At 34.1% G+C, this 18,011-nt stretch overlaps 1 protein-coding gene across 2 annotated transcripts; it reads left to right on the top strand.

The window, feature by feature from the left end:
• Positions 1-10,667: 10,667 nt before the first annotated feature.
• LOC110457965 (O-acetyl-ADP-ribose deacetylase 1-like) lies at positions 10,668-17,795 on the top strand. Of its 2 annotated transcripts, none has more exons than XM_021509484.1 (4): positions 10,668-10,775; positions 11,112-11,178; positions 12,157-12,310; positions 14,742-17,795. In XM_021509484.1, the coding sequence occupies exons 1-4, from the start codon at positions 10,762-10,764 to the stop codon at positions 15,032-15,034; spliced, it is 528 nt and encodes a 175-aa protein (XP_021365159.1). In that variant the 5' UTR covers positions 10,668-10,761; the 3' UTR covers positions 15,035-17,795. The 2 variants fall into 2 exon arrangements, with proteins under 2 accessions (XP_021365159.1, XP_021365160.1); XM_021509485.1 differs by having other exon boundaries at positions 10,733-10,818.
• The last annotated feature ends 216 nt before the right edge of the window (positions 17,796-18,011 follow it).

The following is an 18,011-nucleotide window of genomic DNA, read 5'->3' on the forward strand; positions in this document are numbered from 1 at the left end:
AATGCTAAACAATATTTACAACACATGTTAAACAACGATTTCAATAAACGTACATGTATTAAAACCCAACTCGTTTTGTTGTTATGAATTTATCTTGCATAGTAATACGCACGATGCATGGCTGTAATGCCGAATGAACACAACAAATGTATCCTAACAACTGAGGAATAAATTGCATGTATAGACACTGTTGTTTCTGATTTTATCGGCTGCAATTAAGACGCATAAAGATGAAATTTGAATCAATTATAGATTATTTGGAGGAGAAATAGCAATATGTAGGTACGTGCTATGACGCTGAAAGCAAGCGGATTATGATTTTGCAATTTCTCAAGATGGAAAACTGAAATGCTATATTCTACCTTCATGATTTGGAAAACATATTCCGAAATAAGAAACAGTCTAAACGGAAAAATGAAATATCAATGGTATTTGGAATTTCATCAAATAAAGATATATTGAGGAAATGAAGGATAACTATAAAATCTTGCTTTAGGGAAATCTTGTAGTGAAAATAAGAATTATTGATACATTGGGAAAAGAACTATACTCTGGACCGTGTCAACTCGGAAAAAACCCCGAAAACACATCCACAATAATTAAGGAGATTAAAACACGGGAAAGAATTCCGATCTAGCCTAGCTGTACTGTTACAGCCGGAACATCGTTGCTGGTTATACATTGTTAAAGCCCAGCTAGGTACGGTTTTCTTTTCATATATGATTAATCAAAGCGGGCTAATAGTCTTTTTGGCAGTGGACGGGGATTCTCGTACACATACAGTAACCTCCCCTTATTTTCGTTTTGCATTGAGTCAGGGTATTTTGTACTAGGATCAGTAGTACCCGAAGATAAAAAGTAATAGTATGATGATCTGAGATCCAGGGTGCGAATCCTGGTCTGGCGTTGTTGCATGTTCACACTCAGAGCACCGTTATTGAGTTCTTTGTTTGTATATTTTATCCTTTTTTCATATAAATTATTTTCCATAATAAATATTTTTTGTTTGTTTGAGAGATGCTTTATCATAGGTATAGTCATGCCGGGAAAACAAGTTTCCAACGCGTAATAACGGAGTGACTGACTACAGTACAGAGAAGTCCACATCCATTTCATCTAGTACATGTATCAAGCGCTTATTATATTTACATTACACCGATGAAGCACTAGAAGACAGAACGGTCTAGCGGTAAATCTGACAGATTTATTATTTTATTTGATATAAATATATATATTCTTTATTAGTTTGACATTTTGAAGATATGACTTCCCTCTTTGTGAGATAAATGGTCATTTTAGCGACCGTCTATGTAAGTATTGCTTTGAAAAAACTACTGTTGCATCACCGGAAGTTATACGAGTTGTTGACCTACATCCGGCTTTAACAAAACGTAATGAATATTAATGAGGACAGGACACGAGTAAGAGTTGCCAAGCCAATACATCACGTTGTGGTAACGAGGTTACATCGTGGTTACATCAGCGAGGCGAATGACGGTCACTTCACTAAAATAGATTTTTACTGAAACTTTTTTTTCCAAATCGTCTGTGCTGTATTTTTTTTCTTATGGTAAACAAGGTTACATCGTGATTACATCAGCGAGGCGAATGACGGTCACTTTACTAAAATAGATTTTTACTGAAACTTTTTTTTTCAAATCGTCTGTGCTGTATTTTTTTTCTTATGGTAAACAAGGTTACATCGTGATTACATCAGCGAGGCGAATTACGGTCACTTTTTTACTGAAACATATTTTTCAAATCGGCTGTGCTGTTTTTTTTCTTATAAACTGATTTAGGTTTATTTACGTTTATGCATTTCAACAGATTAATTATACCAGTAAATATAAAAAAAGTGTCAATACAACAAGGAATGGCACGCGTTACTATCACGCGCATAACAACTTACAATGTAACCACTACAATACGGTAAAGGTTGTGTTTGATACTTCCCGCCATTGTTTATTTGTGAAACTCAGTAAAGTACATGACTTCAAAGTGCAAACAGTTATAAGTCAATTTCATTTTAATGCAGATTTAAAAAATAAATAAATCATAGTTTATATTTGTTTAATTGTGTCATTAGGTTATTTAGTGCAGATCCATTAGGTACGATTATAATACCAGATCCTCATTACATGTTAATGAGCGAATACACTGAGTTTTGACAAATGCCTGACGATTTGTTTAATGTAAAAACACATTGAAAAGTTTTGATTGAAACAGTTTCATGCCATTGGTTTACGATTATTTGTGTTCAATTAGTCTGTACGATATGGTATAATATTTCAACCAATTTGTTTGCTATTGATATATATATATATATATTTTAATTTAACCTTTTAGTTTCAGTTTGATAGATAATTCGTGTGAACATCTACTTTTATTGTTGTTTGTCCCTACCTGACTCAAATTGTCGACAGGTCGTAAAGGAGCACAAAACCAATAAGTATATCAACATTTAAGATAACATGATGCTTTGTTTGAAAAGGACACATTCACATGTTTTTTTGTTGATACATGATATGTAGGAATATTGTCATGCAAAAAATAATTTTTAGAAACACACTGTATCTCGTCAGCATCAGATCCTTCGTACATCTATATAAATATAACAACGTGATTAGTACAGGGCGACACATCATCGACCAAGCCGGATCTATGCTCGAGTTATATATGTAAACAGTTAACCGTTTACTACTCTACGTTTATAGATAGTTGCCGATCCCATTTTTGTTTTATCATATATTTAAACTAAAATTTTCCATTGCGCATGCTCTGTTAAACACAGACATTCTAATCAGTGAGTTATTCTCCACTACATCAACTCATAGACCGAATAATCGAAAGTCAATTGACAAGTGCTTAACTAAAAGGCTTTAAAAAAAAAAAAATTGGTAGTGAGGTAGGTAGGTATACTTGTAGGTACATGTAAGTACACTTGTAGGTAGGTAAACCTACTTTCATACCTTCCTACCTACCTACCTACTACCTACCTACCTACCTCCCTACCCTACCTACCTACATATGTACCTACCTACCTACCACCTACATACTACCTACCCTACCTACCTACCTACCTACCACCTACATACTACCTACCCTACCTACCTACTACCTACCTACCTACCTACTACCTACCTACCTACCTACCTACCCTACCTACCTCATTTGTACTTTCCCTATCTGACGTTGACACGCGTGTATAACATGGTACGTTGTGGATAATTATGATAGTATTGAAAGCAAAACAAAAATGTACACAATAACGACATTTGTCACCAATTTACTAACGGTGTGCGAGCAGTATTGACGTAATGGTTATCTTTTTTTCTTCATTAAAAAATATGAAAACATATTTTTGATAATGAGATATATTGCTTATACGTCAATATGTGTAAGCTTATTGTTTTTTTCTGTATCCTCATAAGCTTATATCAATTTGTTTCACAATTGCGATATATTAAATCACATTTACACGTGTGGTCCGTGTGTGTTTTAGTTTAACATTTATAGTACCAGTAGAGCTAAGGTTATAGCTTTCTTCACTCTGCAATTTCTTATCTACGGTACATTTATAGTTTCAGTAGAGCTAAGGTTATAGCTTTCTTCACTCTGCAATTTCTTATCTACGGTACATTTATAGTACCAGCAGAGCTAGGGTTATAGCTTTCTTCACTCTGCAATTTGTTATCTACGGTACATTTATAGTTTCAGTAGAGCTAAGGTTATACCTTTCTTCACTATACAATTTGTTATCTACGGTACATTTATAGTACCAGTAGAGCTAAGAATATAGCTTTCTTCACTATACAATTTGTTATCTACGATACATTTATAAGCTAATAGGAGAAAACAGCTTCAACAAAATACATTTACGTCTATTTATTAAATGTAAGCAAGAGGATTCGCACATATCATTTTCAACACCAGCAATGGTCCCACCTCCAATAGCTGTATCACTCTTACAAACATGACCATAACTGGGCATAATGTAAACACGACTTCATAATGAAAGAAAATATTACAAATAGTAATAGGTCTACCAATGGGATTAACAACCGTTACGCACAATTAAAAATACTCCATTATTATATTTTTTGTGCAGATATTGATAACCAGATTATAATAAATCTATAATTATTTTCTTTCAGACACTCAAGAATCTGTCGGCAATAATTAGGGCATTTTCATTTGGTATCCAAGTTTGAGATGGGTATCGATTATTGCTGGTAATTTGGATATATCATTGTCATCGTTTTCTTTTTTTGATCACAGAACCGACGGATCGAGGCCACTGTGATAAAAGGAACGCTATACATGGAGACCCTTTACATGGAGACCCATGGAGACCCTTTACATGGAGATCCTTTAAAAGATATTATATTGATCATTTTGAATCAGTTTTATAAGGTCACCTGAGACAAAGTCTCAAGTGACCTATTGCGATTGCCTTTTGTCCAGCGTCGTCCGTCGTCCGTCGTCCGTCCGTAAACAATTTACATTTTCGACTTCTTCTCCAAAACCCCGGAACCAATTTCAATGAAATTTCGCAGAAACCTTCCATGGCCAAAGGTCAATCAAAAGTGTGAATTATATGGTCCCAATCCGCTGGGGCCCGAGGGGCGGGGCCAGAAAGGGTTGAATTGACTAAAATTTCAAAAATCTTCTTCTCAAGATCCAGATATGGTAGAATCAAATACTCTTCATAGATGGAAGGATCTTACGGTGCTTTACCAAAATAATGAATTTCATGTCCCTGGGTGTCTCACGTAAACTTTACTATAGTTTAATTGTGAATTATATGATCCCCAGCCCCCAGGAGTCTGAGGGACAGGGCCGAAAAGGGTCAAATTGACAAAAAGTTCAAAAATTTCTTCTCAAGATCCAGATATGGTAGAATCAAATACTCTTCATAGATGGAAGGGTCTTAAGGTGCTTTACCATAATTCAGCTGACTGACAGAACCACTATTTGTTCATAGTACATATACTTCCCAGATCTTTCACACTACTTTTGCATTACATGTAGTTCAAGTTACCTTTGTTACAAAATGATTTCTTTTTCATTTGGCATCATCGATAACATCAGTTTGTACATAACTCAGGTGACCGTTAAGGCCCATGGGTCTCTAGTTAATTATGAAAATATCACCGGTTTCTTATAATATGATATTCGTCTGCAATATCATACAACTGTGTCCTAAAGTGTTCAAAGCAACTTGTGATTGGTTGGAAATGGTTGGCATCTCGACAATCACTTAAATAATACATTTAAATAAAATACTTTGTATTTATAGAACATGTACGTAGTTGGTATCTTTGAGTTATAAATAAATCTAGTGTTTATTTATAAACAAACAAAAAAGAGTTTCAAATCCACGTCATTCAACCCCACGGACAGGGGAAAGTCACAGAAAATCCAGTTTACGTCACGACAAATTGGCCACCTTATGGAAATCCGTTAATAATACCTTTTACACTCGGGCTGTTAATGGTAACCTGAATAACACACACATACATACCTATGTGTACCTGAATAATAATCATGAATAGTACACGTTGCTTTGCTTATACACTCCTTTGCAGACCCGAGATCGCCCTTGTTTATTAAGGTTACCTTAAACATTGAATTTCATCCCATTCACTTTGAAAATGGAATTATCACGAAAGTATTACTTTTATGATAGAATTTCATGAAAGCATATATAAAGCAGGTTGATATCGATAAGATTATATCGGACATGTAATAAACTTCAAGGTATTAATGTTGGGATGAGTCAAATGTTATAAGGTTACCTCGGATCTCTTATAAGAACCATGTATCGATGGTAGGATGATGGTCCAAAACAAATCTGATAAAAACACATTTGTTCCTGTGGTGTGTGTATGCATAATATACTTAGTAATACGTAGGGCAGCATTGAAACGCAAAGAAGAATTATTTAAATCTTTTAATTAGAAATTTGCACTCAGGAACCTTAGTACATTTGTTCTCTACAGTTTAACCCGTGTGCGAGGATATTTTGGTGTCATTGACATATTACTAGTCTACGGTTACCTTAGTTATGATGTGAAATACGGTTACGAGACTGCTAATATATTTATAACATGTAACCAATGGTGATAAATACACCCCAGTCCGCCTGAAGAAATCCTACAAGGCAGAAAGGTCTAGCGGTATATCTTACATATTTCTTATTTTATTCTATATGATAGTATATGTATATAAATATATATTAATTTACCTATTAGTACATTTAAAAAAATACAATTTGACGATTTAAATTTATACCATAACAGTTCGACAAGATAGTTATTCCTAATACAAAATCTAGAATATGTAATTTGAACATCAGAACAACAGTGCATCACGTGTGTGTTAACACACAGTGGTCCAGCAAAACATTCATGATAACGTGTTGTGTTTGGCACTTCTCGTGTACATGTGTATGGTCATTCTTTACGTCTATAAAGTTCATGTACTATAACGACTAGTTTGAAGGTTAATACTTTAAGAAGTTATTTGTCGATGCATTACGTTCCAATTATTCATGTTTTATCTTACGAACATTTGCAGTCAGACAGCTGTACAGTATTTCTGCTATAAGTCTAATTAGTTTGATAAATTACTTTATATCGTCATTGTTTTAATATACTGCTGACGTCAATTTCCAACAGATCTGTTTAAGCAGGTAATGTATTCATCCCTACTTACTTTCCGTGTTTGTGTGTGTGGGTGTGTGTGTAGATGGCTTTGTGTGTATATTTTGTGGTGTTTTTTCAAGAACTTTTCTAACAAATTGCCTTTCTCTTCATGCCATTTCTATTTCTTCCCATAAAACTTAAGTTGTTATATGGAATGAATGAACCATTTTCACAAGATAAAATGAAACCACGTGAAATTTGAGTTTGAAATAATACGGAAAACTCTGGTTTAGAAACAGGTTAGGCTTATAGTAAATGGCGCACATTGTAATACGCCTGTGTTTTTGTGACTAAGCTATATTTGTACCTTATGTAGCAACGCTATCATTGTACACTGTATAAGTAGGCAAAAGTAAAGCCTGCTGAGTGTGTGGTTTACTAAGTATCAAGATGTTCCTGCAGGATCGCTTAATATCCGGCCTCCTCTGCCCCGGCCCCATATATAAAAAAAATGTCTCGTCGTCAGAAGCTCATTATCGCAGCTAGATCACACACACATATATATATTGTTATCCAAACGGCAAAAAGAAAGCGATTGTGAGACTTTTAATTTATTTTGGGTTGTGTTTGAGACTTTTCATTTATTTCGGGCTGTATATGCTAAGAACGGAAAAATGCAGTTTGAATAAAAATACAACATCAAATAAAGGTAAAACAATGACGGTGTACAGGAGCTGAAACTAGTAGCTACTTTAACTCCTTATAATTTGAGAAACTCTGAGAACTATTCCATTCCTAATTTCCGCTTACAATCTTCACTTAACTCGTTCATACCTTCTACTTTAAGACTATGGAATGAGCTTGACACTAATATTAAAACTGCACATTCTTTTAAGAGCTTCACAAACTGCCTCAAAAAACAAAATGAAACATTTAAAGTGCCTGTTTTTTATTTAGCCGGTGACCGTAAGTTAAATATTTTACTAACCAAACTCCGTCATAAATGCAGCCCTTTANCTCTCTCTCTCTCTCTCTCTCTCTCTCTCTCTCTCTCTCTCTCTCTCTCTCCCAATAATAGATAAATGTAGTGATTTAAACTATGAAATCCATCTTATGATGTGTATATACAATTATTTATCTTATAAGGAAAGGGCGTTAATAATGTTCATGTAACTTGTGCCCAATCCTCTTGCATTTTTTGGCAATAAAATATGTTTAAACTAAAACTGTTTATGTATTTCCCCAGTTCTATATAACGTGTGCCCAACATTTTTATCTTGATCTAAGCTTATGCATGACACACATTGGATTTTCCTCTACCGCATTGAAAAACACTGACCGTACCTATGGCTAGCTATATATAAAGGGCTTTTGGTTCCGGGGAAAATAACTTTACGTCCGGTTATGAGAATAAGCCTGAAGATTTCAACATCTTTATTTATACGCTCGGACAAACTTGGACTAGCATTTTAATTGATTATGTTTGATTTCTTTATGTATTTTATTGAAATAAGAAGTCTTTTATTTCACGTGTGGCTGTGAGAAATGTGCCGTTCTTAATACGTAGTAGATACATAGCAGAGTATTTCTGTGTGTGGGTCGTTTAGAACTGAATGTATTCCATGGATGCAGATATGTATAGAAAATATAGGGGGGGAGGGGGGAGGGGTCGCACTTTTCACACTATGTCTAGGATATCTGTCTCTGACTTACACAAATCTTTGACCCAATGACACACATGGCGTCAATAACAAACTGTCAAATTGCATTGTTTTCATTTTAACTGGGTCAAACTCGTATATAGAATGTTGACCATGTATTGCCCGAATTTTATTGTAAATGAAAGGCAAAACTTCATTCCCTGGTCATCATAAATCGTTTTAAATAACGATATAATGGGCTGTATGCTATTTTTATTTGGGGCAATGGAAAAAAGCAACAACAAAACAAAGTTATGAGCTATGTTTGTAAACTTTTGAAAAAAAAAATGATATAAAAGGACATTTGTTTTTATTTTGATTAAACCCCTTTAAAGCATTCTGCTGTACTGTTAAAGAGTTACCCCTATAGGTTCAGGGAAAAAACAGAAATACTGTATATCGCATTGCAGCTGATCATTAGAGGCGACTTATGTGTGGCCTCCAACTAGAGATGTCTGGTGCCCCACACCTGTGTCAGTGCCAGCGGAAACTCGGGCTAAGATTTCCTTCTGTCCTTTACCTAGGGGACAACGAAGAAACCATAATTGATCTGCTGCATCAATTGCCTTTTTCTTTCCTCACTTCCATATTTTTTATTTATATATGACCCTGGCCGTTGCGAGGACGTTAAACAACAAACAGTTTTCCATCGACTAAGCTGTTTTGATCCTCTAAATGCCAAGCGAGATAATTATCACGTAAGTATTTAACTCGGCTTTTTATCGTCTTCCCAATTTAGGTCGACATCTTTTAAAAAACATGTCGACATAGATAACTCGCGAGTCGAATGTTGATGGCAGAAATATGCCATCAAACGACGGTATTACATCTGGGGTTAATATCACAGTAACTTCTTCTATTTTTTTTTTTTTGAAATTTCGAATCACAGCAATCTATCCATATTCTAAAATATCTGTTATTACATGTAGCATACTTTAGTATTTCATTGTGTTTGCTGTGGCATTTTGAGATAAACAAAAAGTATAGTTGACTTGAAACAATTATATCGAATGATTATTCTTTCCGTTGTTCTATTGAAATACGGACTAGAGTTTGACCTGTGACGTGTTTGTCTATACGTTGTCATCTTATAATTAGGGCATGTCTTCCATCGAAAACTCTTACTTTCTCAGGGTTGCTCTCTAAACTGCTTAATTTATTATGAAAATATCTCGTCACACAGTGGAGACGTATTGATAGTTTGAGCAACAAACTCCATACAAAAGACATTTTCAAATGACAAATCTGATGCATTGTATTTTCATAATCTGGTGTATTTGATAAACACGGTTACATGTATGTATATTGTTTTCAATAAATTGGAGATTACAAAATAACATTTTAAAGACAACAGAAGATTTTACCCAATAGTAACAGTGGGAACAATAGCTCATAGGTCCGATCGAAATTCATTTTTTTTTCAGGAATATTATTTACTAAACCAAAGATAACATGTTAACTGTTTTCCCAAATTTTGTTGTTATATTATGATAGCAAATTAATAAAACAACATTATATGTTACATCAGTCCGGTAATTTTCAAGTATTGTAAGAAAAAATAATAAAATGGAACAGTTTTATTTGAAGAGTGACTATAAGCTTCGAAACTTGTGTTTTGATCAGCATAAAAAATATCACTTCGCGAAAAAGAATTCCTCAAGCCAGTCGACATTAACCAGCCGATAATGAAAAAGTAAGATTTGTGAACATGGTTACATAAAATATTGTCGCTGTATGTTGGAAGGGGAATAAGCCACATTTTTCTCACTTGTGGGATCACACAAGTACATATAATTAAATAATATCATTATCTCAGTTGAACAAGCCGATTTAGCTCCAGAACATAAATTGACTCTCCTGTGTAGGTGTTGATTTGTCTGCTTTTATCGTGCTATCTAAGTCCGTGGTAAAATAGACAATGCATTCAGGAATTATTTTGCGAAAATTCTACGAGTATTTTAGAAAATGTTTCTGAAACCTCTGAAAAACTCACGATAACTATAGTCGCAACCCAGATGAGTTATCGATTATTTTGAACAGATATACGGTCAGATTTACAGAAGGTTGCTGCAACAGGAACATGAAAAGAATAAATAAGAACTAAACTTGAAGCCCTGTATGACTTTGTGGTATTTGAAGAGTCAGTGCAATCTAATCTAATTCCGTGGTGCATTCAGTCAACCAACACACACAGGGGAGGGAAAAAGAAAGAAATTCTGTCTGAAACCTGTATCTTTACATGATTATGGATGAACTAGATTTTAGACGACTCAAAACTCCCGCCAAATTCAAAGTGAAAGCGGAAGTGCCTTTAGTTGGCCGGAAGTGATTGTTTGATCGCTAAGTTAGCACTGACTTCTGAAATAGTATATTGCACAAGCTTCTTGTAACCTGCATGTATATGTGAACAACGAATGCAGACATCGAGGTAAGAATCGGACGGTTCGAAATAACAAGGGTATCATCTACTGGTAAACCATGAATATATTTAAATGTTCCCTTGTAAAATGTCTTCCTTGGTTTTCGGCATCAACAAACGCAACACGTTCATAACACATGCATAATCATATCATGTGATCATTGATACATTTACTATTGTTTTCTTTTGGTTTTAGTTATAAAGATCATGTAAATCAAGTGTACCTTATCCAGATACATTGTCACATATACTAAATATCTCTGTCAAAGCATGAGACAGTAACTGCAGAACTAAACGAAATGGACCAGGGGAAGCAACTCTTACTTAATGATGTCTTTATTTCAGGATTGTCACATTTTTTCGACCAGTTCACACATTTACTAGGAATATGGCGACTGCCTCTTCTAATGTGGTAAGTAATTATTTATTCTCTACATGAAGCAGTATCATTAGCGATTAACTTATGAAATAAATAGTGTAACATAGGATTACACTTATTATTGTCAAAATAATTATTACTACAAGAAAAAAGCAAGTGATAGTAAAATCCATATTGATATATAATTACATTGACATTACTGTGACAGCTGAATGTTTCTGTCAGCATGACAGCATGAGGTAACCTCCCTTGACATATCTTTATATTTGTTGGTACAATGCATTAACTCATACATGTCACACCTACAATTTTAAACTGGACTTGCCCAACCATTGATTTGGTAAGGTTCAAATGTGATTTTAGGGATGAATGGGTTAATACCTTATGTACATTTTACAAACTTTGTTTATCAGAACTGCTGTCTTAATCCTACACGCAGACATTTTGCTAATATATTGTTTATCACTGTAATTGCTAAAGTTTGTTCTGCAATTGTCACATGACACAGATATAGTTGTGTGGTGGGAGAGGGTACTGTCCTGGATACGTTATTACTACCCCTTCCCCGTCCCTTCCAGATTTTTGTATAAATTAAAAAAAAATATATAAATAAAAAAAAATTAATGAAAATCTCTTCATCCTCAATTACTCATATCAATAATCTATTAAGCAGGAATCTGAACATAAAGTCAGATTTTATATTCCAACATTATGTTGAATATATTACACAGGGGCATACACTACTAGACCACAAGTTGATTTTGAAAAGTTCGACTAGTACTACTACCCCAACCTGCATTTTTAATAGTAAATATGGAAAATTTTGGCTAGCCCCAACTTAAAATCTACTAGCCAAGGGCATCGGGCTAGTGGAATTGTACACCCCTGCCTGTGTATAAGCTAGTTTAGTAGGAATTTAAACTAAAGAAAATAACTAATGTAAGTTTTTTGTATTTAAATGATTTATAAGAATATTGATGATTTGAGTATACATCTTAATTATTATTTCAGACCTTCAAGTTTAATCAGGTGGAGGGAGATCTATTCTCCTGTCCTGAAACAGAGTCCTTGGCCCACTGTATCAGTGAAGATATCCGTATGGGCAAAGGAATTGCTGTCTTGTTCAAGAAAAAGTTTGGCAGAGTGGATGAACTCAAGGCAATGAGTATGTTTATATTTATAATTCAATCGCTGGCTGTTAATTGAAAGAAAATTCTTTTCAACTTTAAACTGTTTCTACTTTTGTGAAATAAAGGATGCATAATTATTCACACAATTGTCTACTTGCATCCTGGTTAGACAGGAACATGGATAAAATATCTATTGTCTTGGTCAAGATCAGAACAGCATTAGCTGCTCTGTCAATTCAATAGACCCTCTCCATTAGAAAGGCTGACACACTGTTGAATGTGCTACATTGCTACATATAATACTGCTTCCTAGCATTTGTATACAGATCTATTTTCAGGAGAATAACACCGATGTGACCTGTAGGTCACTTTGACCTTTATTTTCCACTTCACTGACTTTTCTAATAGTAATAGACTTTTGACCTATATTTTCCACTTCACTGACTTTTCTTATAGACTTTTGACCTTTATTTTCCACTTCACTGACTTTTCTAATAGACTTTTGACCTATATTTTCCACTTCACTGACTTTTCTAATAGACTTTTGACCTATATTTTCCACTTCACTGACTTTTCTAATAGACTTTTGACCTATATTTTCCACTTCACTGACTTTTCTAATAGACTTTTGACCTATATTTTCCACTTCACTGACTTTTCTCATAGACTTAGCTAGCTCTATTTGTGTTGTGATACTTTGTATTTAAATGCAATATTTCTGATATTACTAGAAAGTCCTGTAGTAATCAAATTTTATATGAAGATTCTTTTTGAGGTGCACTACAACATCATATGGCGTACATTGTGTACGTAGGTTACTGTGAGTAATTTTTAGCTTCACTGACTTTTGTGAACTTTGTATTTTTAGATTTATTTGTGGGTTTTTGACGCTGATTTTAGACATTTAAGTCCCTGTGTATATTAAGTCATGACGTATTGTGTTTGGCATGCGTACTGTGGAATAAAATTACACATGTGAAGCGACCATGATTAGTTGGTTAGTGTTTTTGATACAAACGGTTTAACTCGGGCCTGTATTCATGAAACAATTCTTGCGCTCAAGCATGAATTCTGTGCTCTTACCAACTTTATTGTAACACGCTTAAATCATGTCGAACAATAAGAAAGTCAAATCAAACATTGAAAACAATTTTCTGCTTCAAGTCTCTTCAATGTTTTCACAAATCATTGACAAAATAAGGTATTCTTATTAGGTCACCTGAGTTTTGCTCAAGTGACCTATACTGATTGCTTTCCCTCCGTCGTCGTCCGTCGTGCGTAAACTTTTTACATTTTAAACTTCTTCTCAAGAACCAGAGGTTGGAATGTTTTCAAACTTGGTCAGAATCATCCTTGGTAGATGAGGCTAACAAATTGTAAAATTGGGATTCCTACCCCAACCACAGGGGCACGCAACTACTATTAATATTGATCTGATTTTAGGTTTTCAGTTGCTGGGTATGTTCTGAAGTCCTAAAACAAGATCAAATATTAATAGTAGTTGCGTGCCCCTGTGCCCCAACCCCTGGGGCCAGGGTGGGGCCCCAAAGGGAAAATTAACCAATATTTCAAACATCTTCCTCTCCAGATTTAGAGGTACTACAGTCATTTTCTGTGCATGGATGGAAATGTCATCAGGGGCTTTATTTCAATTGTAAATTTCAGGCCCCCCAAACTATCCGTTATCCCTTGGGGAGGGGGTAAAGTTTACTATAGTTTATACATTGTATAGGGAAATAACACTTTTGGGTATTTTTTATCCATTTTCAGCAGAAAATTATTCAAACTTAGTCAGAATCATCTTTGATGGATGAGGGTATTACATTGTAAAATCGGGATTTCTACCCCATCCCCAGGGGCTAGGGCGGGACCCCAAAGGGAAAATTTACCAATATTTTAAAATTCTTATCTTTTGATGACATGACAAGAATTGTATTACACTTATTTTACATGCTGATTTCCATCTCAACAATAAAGTTGTGCTACCAGTACTTATGATATAACTCAGGTGACTGCTAAGGCCTCTTGTTAATTCATAGCAGGAACAAGAAATTTGGCTTGAGCACAGAATCCATGCTTGAGCAAGAGAACGCTTTCTTGAGTACTGGCCCAGAGCTCAATCCTACAAGTACTTCACCATAATGTGACTTACACAGTGTTTTCTCCAGAAGGGGGGATTGTGTACATTCCTACCAGTGAATTGATATATTTTGCCTAAGTAATATTACCAATGCCCTCCTTTTTTTTCAAACCTTGAGAAACACTTCATACAAAATTAACAAAGATATATGTTTTGCTTCACTGACTTTAATTAGACTTTGTTTTGGATCCAATATATTTTCCGTTTTACTTTGGGTTAAGACCCATTTTCACCAAAGTGATGTTTCACAAACATTTTCTTGTTAAAGAAATTGATTTCTTTTTCAAATGATTTTTTTTTTTATATATTTTTTTTCCTCTTTACAGAGAGGAAAACTGGTGAATTGGCAGTTCTACGGGTCGGTAAACGATTTGTGTACAACCTAATAACCAAACCTAAAGCTAACGATAAACCAACCTATGACACGTTGAGAGCCAGTTTAAAGGAGATGAAGAAACACTGTGTGAGGTACAATGTGACCTCAGTGTCCATGCCTTGTATTGGCTGTGGCCTGGACCGTCTCAACTGGGAGGAGGTTTCTACAATGATATGCGAAACCTTCAGCGATACAGGAATGACAATAACTGTTTATCAGTTTCCTCCAAAAACCAAAACATAAACAAATTTACCAGTGGAACCTATTTATGCAACCACAGAACCACTACTTTGGTTCGAAGACCTCATGCTTTCGGATTAGTATTCAGACTCAATTGTATATTGAAATGTATATAACTGTACATATCAAGCATATACAGGTTTGAATATTGAGCAATCAAATGTTAATGTGGGACTACACTATATCATCTGTGAACTTCGTAAAACACAAATTCAATATGTCTGATGAATGTGGCATGGAATATTTTGTACCTGCCACGGAAACATCACTTGTTAGAGTTTCATTTGTTGTGCTTTGTAGCGTGCCGAAATGTGAAAACAACCCAATATGTGAAACAGGAAAAAATTATTGAACTAATTAATTACTGTGTTTAAATTACTTATTATTCAAACTAACTCTAATGTGAACCATCCCAACTACCCCGTAATTAAATCCACTAATTAGCAACACAAATGAATTCAATATAGTTTTTCCTGTTTTCACATATTGGCACACTACAGTGCTTTATGAACTTTATACAGTCTATGTTTACCGATCTGGAGAAAAAGTTTTGAAATAAAAAAATAATGTATACACCAGAGTGGCTCTATATAACCTGTGTATTGTGATATGATTGGAATACCATTATAACAGATACATTTTGTAAATACGACTTCTCTAACTAATACAATACATACCGTCATACAACCTCTGGAAACCAATATTTTTTATATATACCTGTTTTTTTTATTGGATATATAGAGAATCTGTTATAAGTTTTCCTTCATAATAGATTTATGATACAAGTTTTAGAATTTTCATATTAGCTTGCCAAAGGTTCGCAAACATGAAAAATCTAAAATGAGTATCATGAATCCAATATGAAGGGAAACAAATGACAGATTCTTTTTTATCATATGATCTGAAACGAATATTTTGCACTTGGTCGCCTCTGAAATGATGAAAATTGCGTCCGCTTCACAATGACGTTACGTCACATTGATTGTTCCTATTCAATTGTGACGTCATTTCCGGAATGATGATTCACACATGCTACATAAACATAATTTATGTGATGACTTCATGACACTGCATAACACGGTATTCATATGATAAATTGTGATATGGCATTTTCTTGCTTGGTGACATGAAAACTGGTTAATTAATTAAAACAAAATAAAATGTCATGGATTTAACATTCAGTTGCTCAGTATGTACTACAAAATTAGACATAAAAACTTGATACACAAATATTTATTTTTATTATGGTAATGAAAATTAGGGAAACATTGCGACATGTATCACACTTTTTGTTATTGACATTTTAATTTTATCATGAAAATATTTTGTTAGATCCAGCCCTATAAGACATTGTGTGGTGTGGGATTTTATGTTTTAACAAATTCTTTTTAAATTGATAAGTATACATGTACAATAGCTGTATTTCAAATTTGCCTTCTCCAGAAGTCTGTTTGTTAGCGGACAAGCTATATGTTGAAATCTAACTGTGTGTTTATTATCAAACAAGTAAATATCTTTGACTAAATGATCCAGATAATTTTAGATTGGTTTATCATTAATTGAATATATATTTTACATTGCAATTTTTATTTTGCCCTTAGATTAAAAGTCAGTTGCAGATAAAAATGTGCCTAAATACAGCTTTTTGTTATGTAATCTCTTGATTTACTATGTAAACTTTTAATCAAACAAGGCATTGTATGGATGGTTGTGAATTCTATATTCGTCCTTTTGTTTAAGTTTTGTACGGATACAAAGTATTCCTTTTTTTTTTTTTTTAATTTTTAAATTTTTGAACATTTTTTTGCCAGCAATGGATACTAAAATAGCTCTACATATACAACTTAGTTTTGGGATACCTAGAGTAAGATCTTTATTCTAGGATTAAAACAAAATTTGGGAGAAACTTTTACTGAATTTATTAGGGACCATTTTTAAGGTTTCGGGATGATGGTTTTATTATAAGGCCCCCTGATAAGGTTTAAGAGGAATTTCAGAACCTGTTTAAATCATTACATCCTTCTTTATCTTTCTTAGACATTTTAGTTCTTTATAGGTTCGAAAGCCTAGAACATGTATTTGAAATGATATTGATTTAATTCAATGCTTCTTTGGACAGTTCGCTCAACGGAGACAATTAAGATTTATAATTTATAAACCTAAATCTTAAGATTTTTGGAGCAAATACAAAATAATGCTATTTGGTATTAGTAATAATTGATTTTGCAAATCACTCGGTTGTATTTGTGTGTACGGTTGACAGTTCTATACATGTAATTGGTTATCGGGGAATGAGAAATGTGTGAGCTATTTAAGGAGTGTAAAGTGACAGATAGGGCTAGCCTAGCCTATGGTTTGTCGGTGGTCAAAATTTACCTGATGGTGAGATGTAGTTGTGATTCAAAGCAAGCTTATAGAGAAGCCTCCAGTAGAGAAATTCTTGTCTGATATCCTGATTATATTTCACCTGATTAAATATTGATGGAAATATATTTATCAATTGTTTGATTGAATATATAATTGCAGCTATGCACCATCCCCCTCCCCTGTCCAGCCCCCCCCCTCCGTCCATGTTATCATATTTTGTTTCCACATAATCACTTTAATCTCATCTCATTTAACTTTGATGAAATTTACATCAGCATCCACAATATACAAAGATTACAAATAATTTTGTTTATCAGAACCTTTTTAGTAATTATTCGATTTACAAAATTTGACATTCTTGTCAGACAAGATACCCTGTAAGGTAAATAAGTGTCTATGACACTGACTCCGTTTCTGTTTTGATATTCTAAAGAGGCAAATGGTACTTCCTGATGAATTTCGACGCGTTTAGCCTATATTTAAGTGTTTTATCCTACATCCATGTGTTTACTAGTAATCATACATAAAAGCGTTGTCAGTGTAAAAATGTTGGTGACAAAGTGCAGCAAACTTTTTAGTATCCAAATCTTAAGAATTTGGATTCTTAAGAACC

The sequence above is a fragment of the Mizuhopecten yessoensis genome, unplaced genomic scaffold (genome assembly GCF_002113885.1).
Source record: "Mizuhopecten yessoensis strain PY_sf001 unplaced genomic scaffold, ASM211388v2 scaffold9385, whole genome shotgun sequence".
Classification (NCBI taxonomy): domain Eukaryota; kingdom Metazoa; phylum Mollusca; class Bivalvia; order Pectinida; family Pectinidae; genus Mizuhopecten; species Mizuhopecten yessoensis.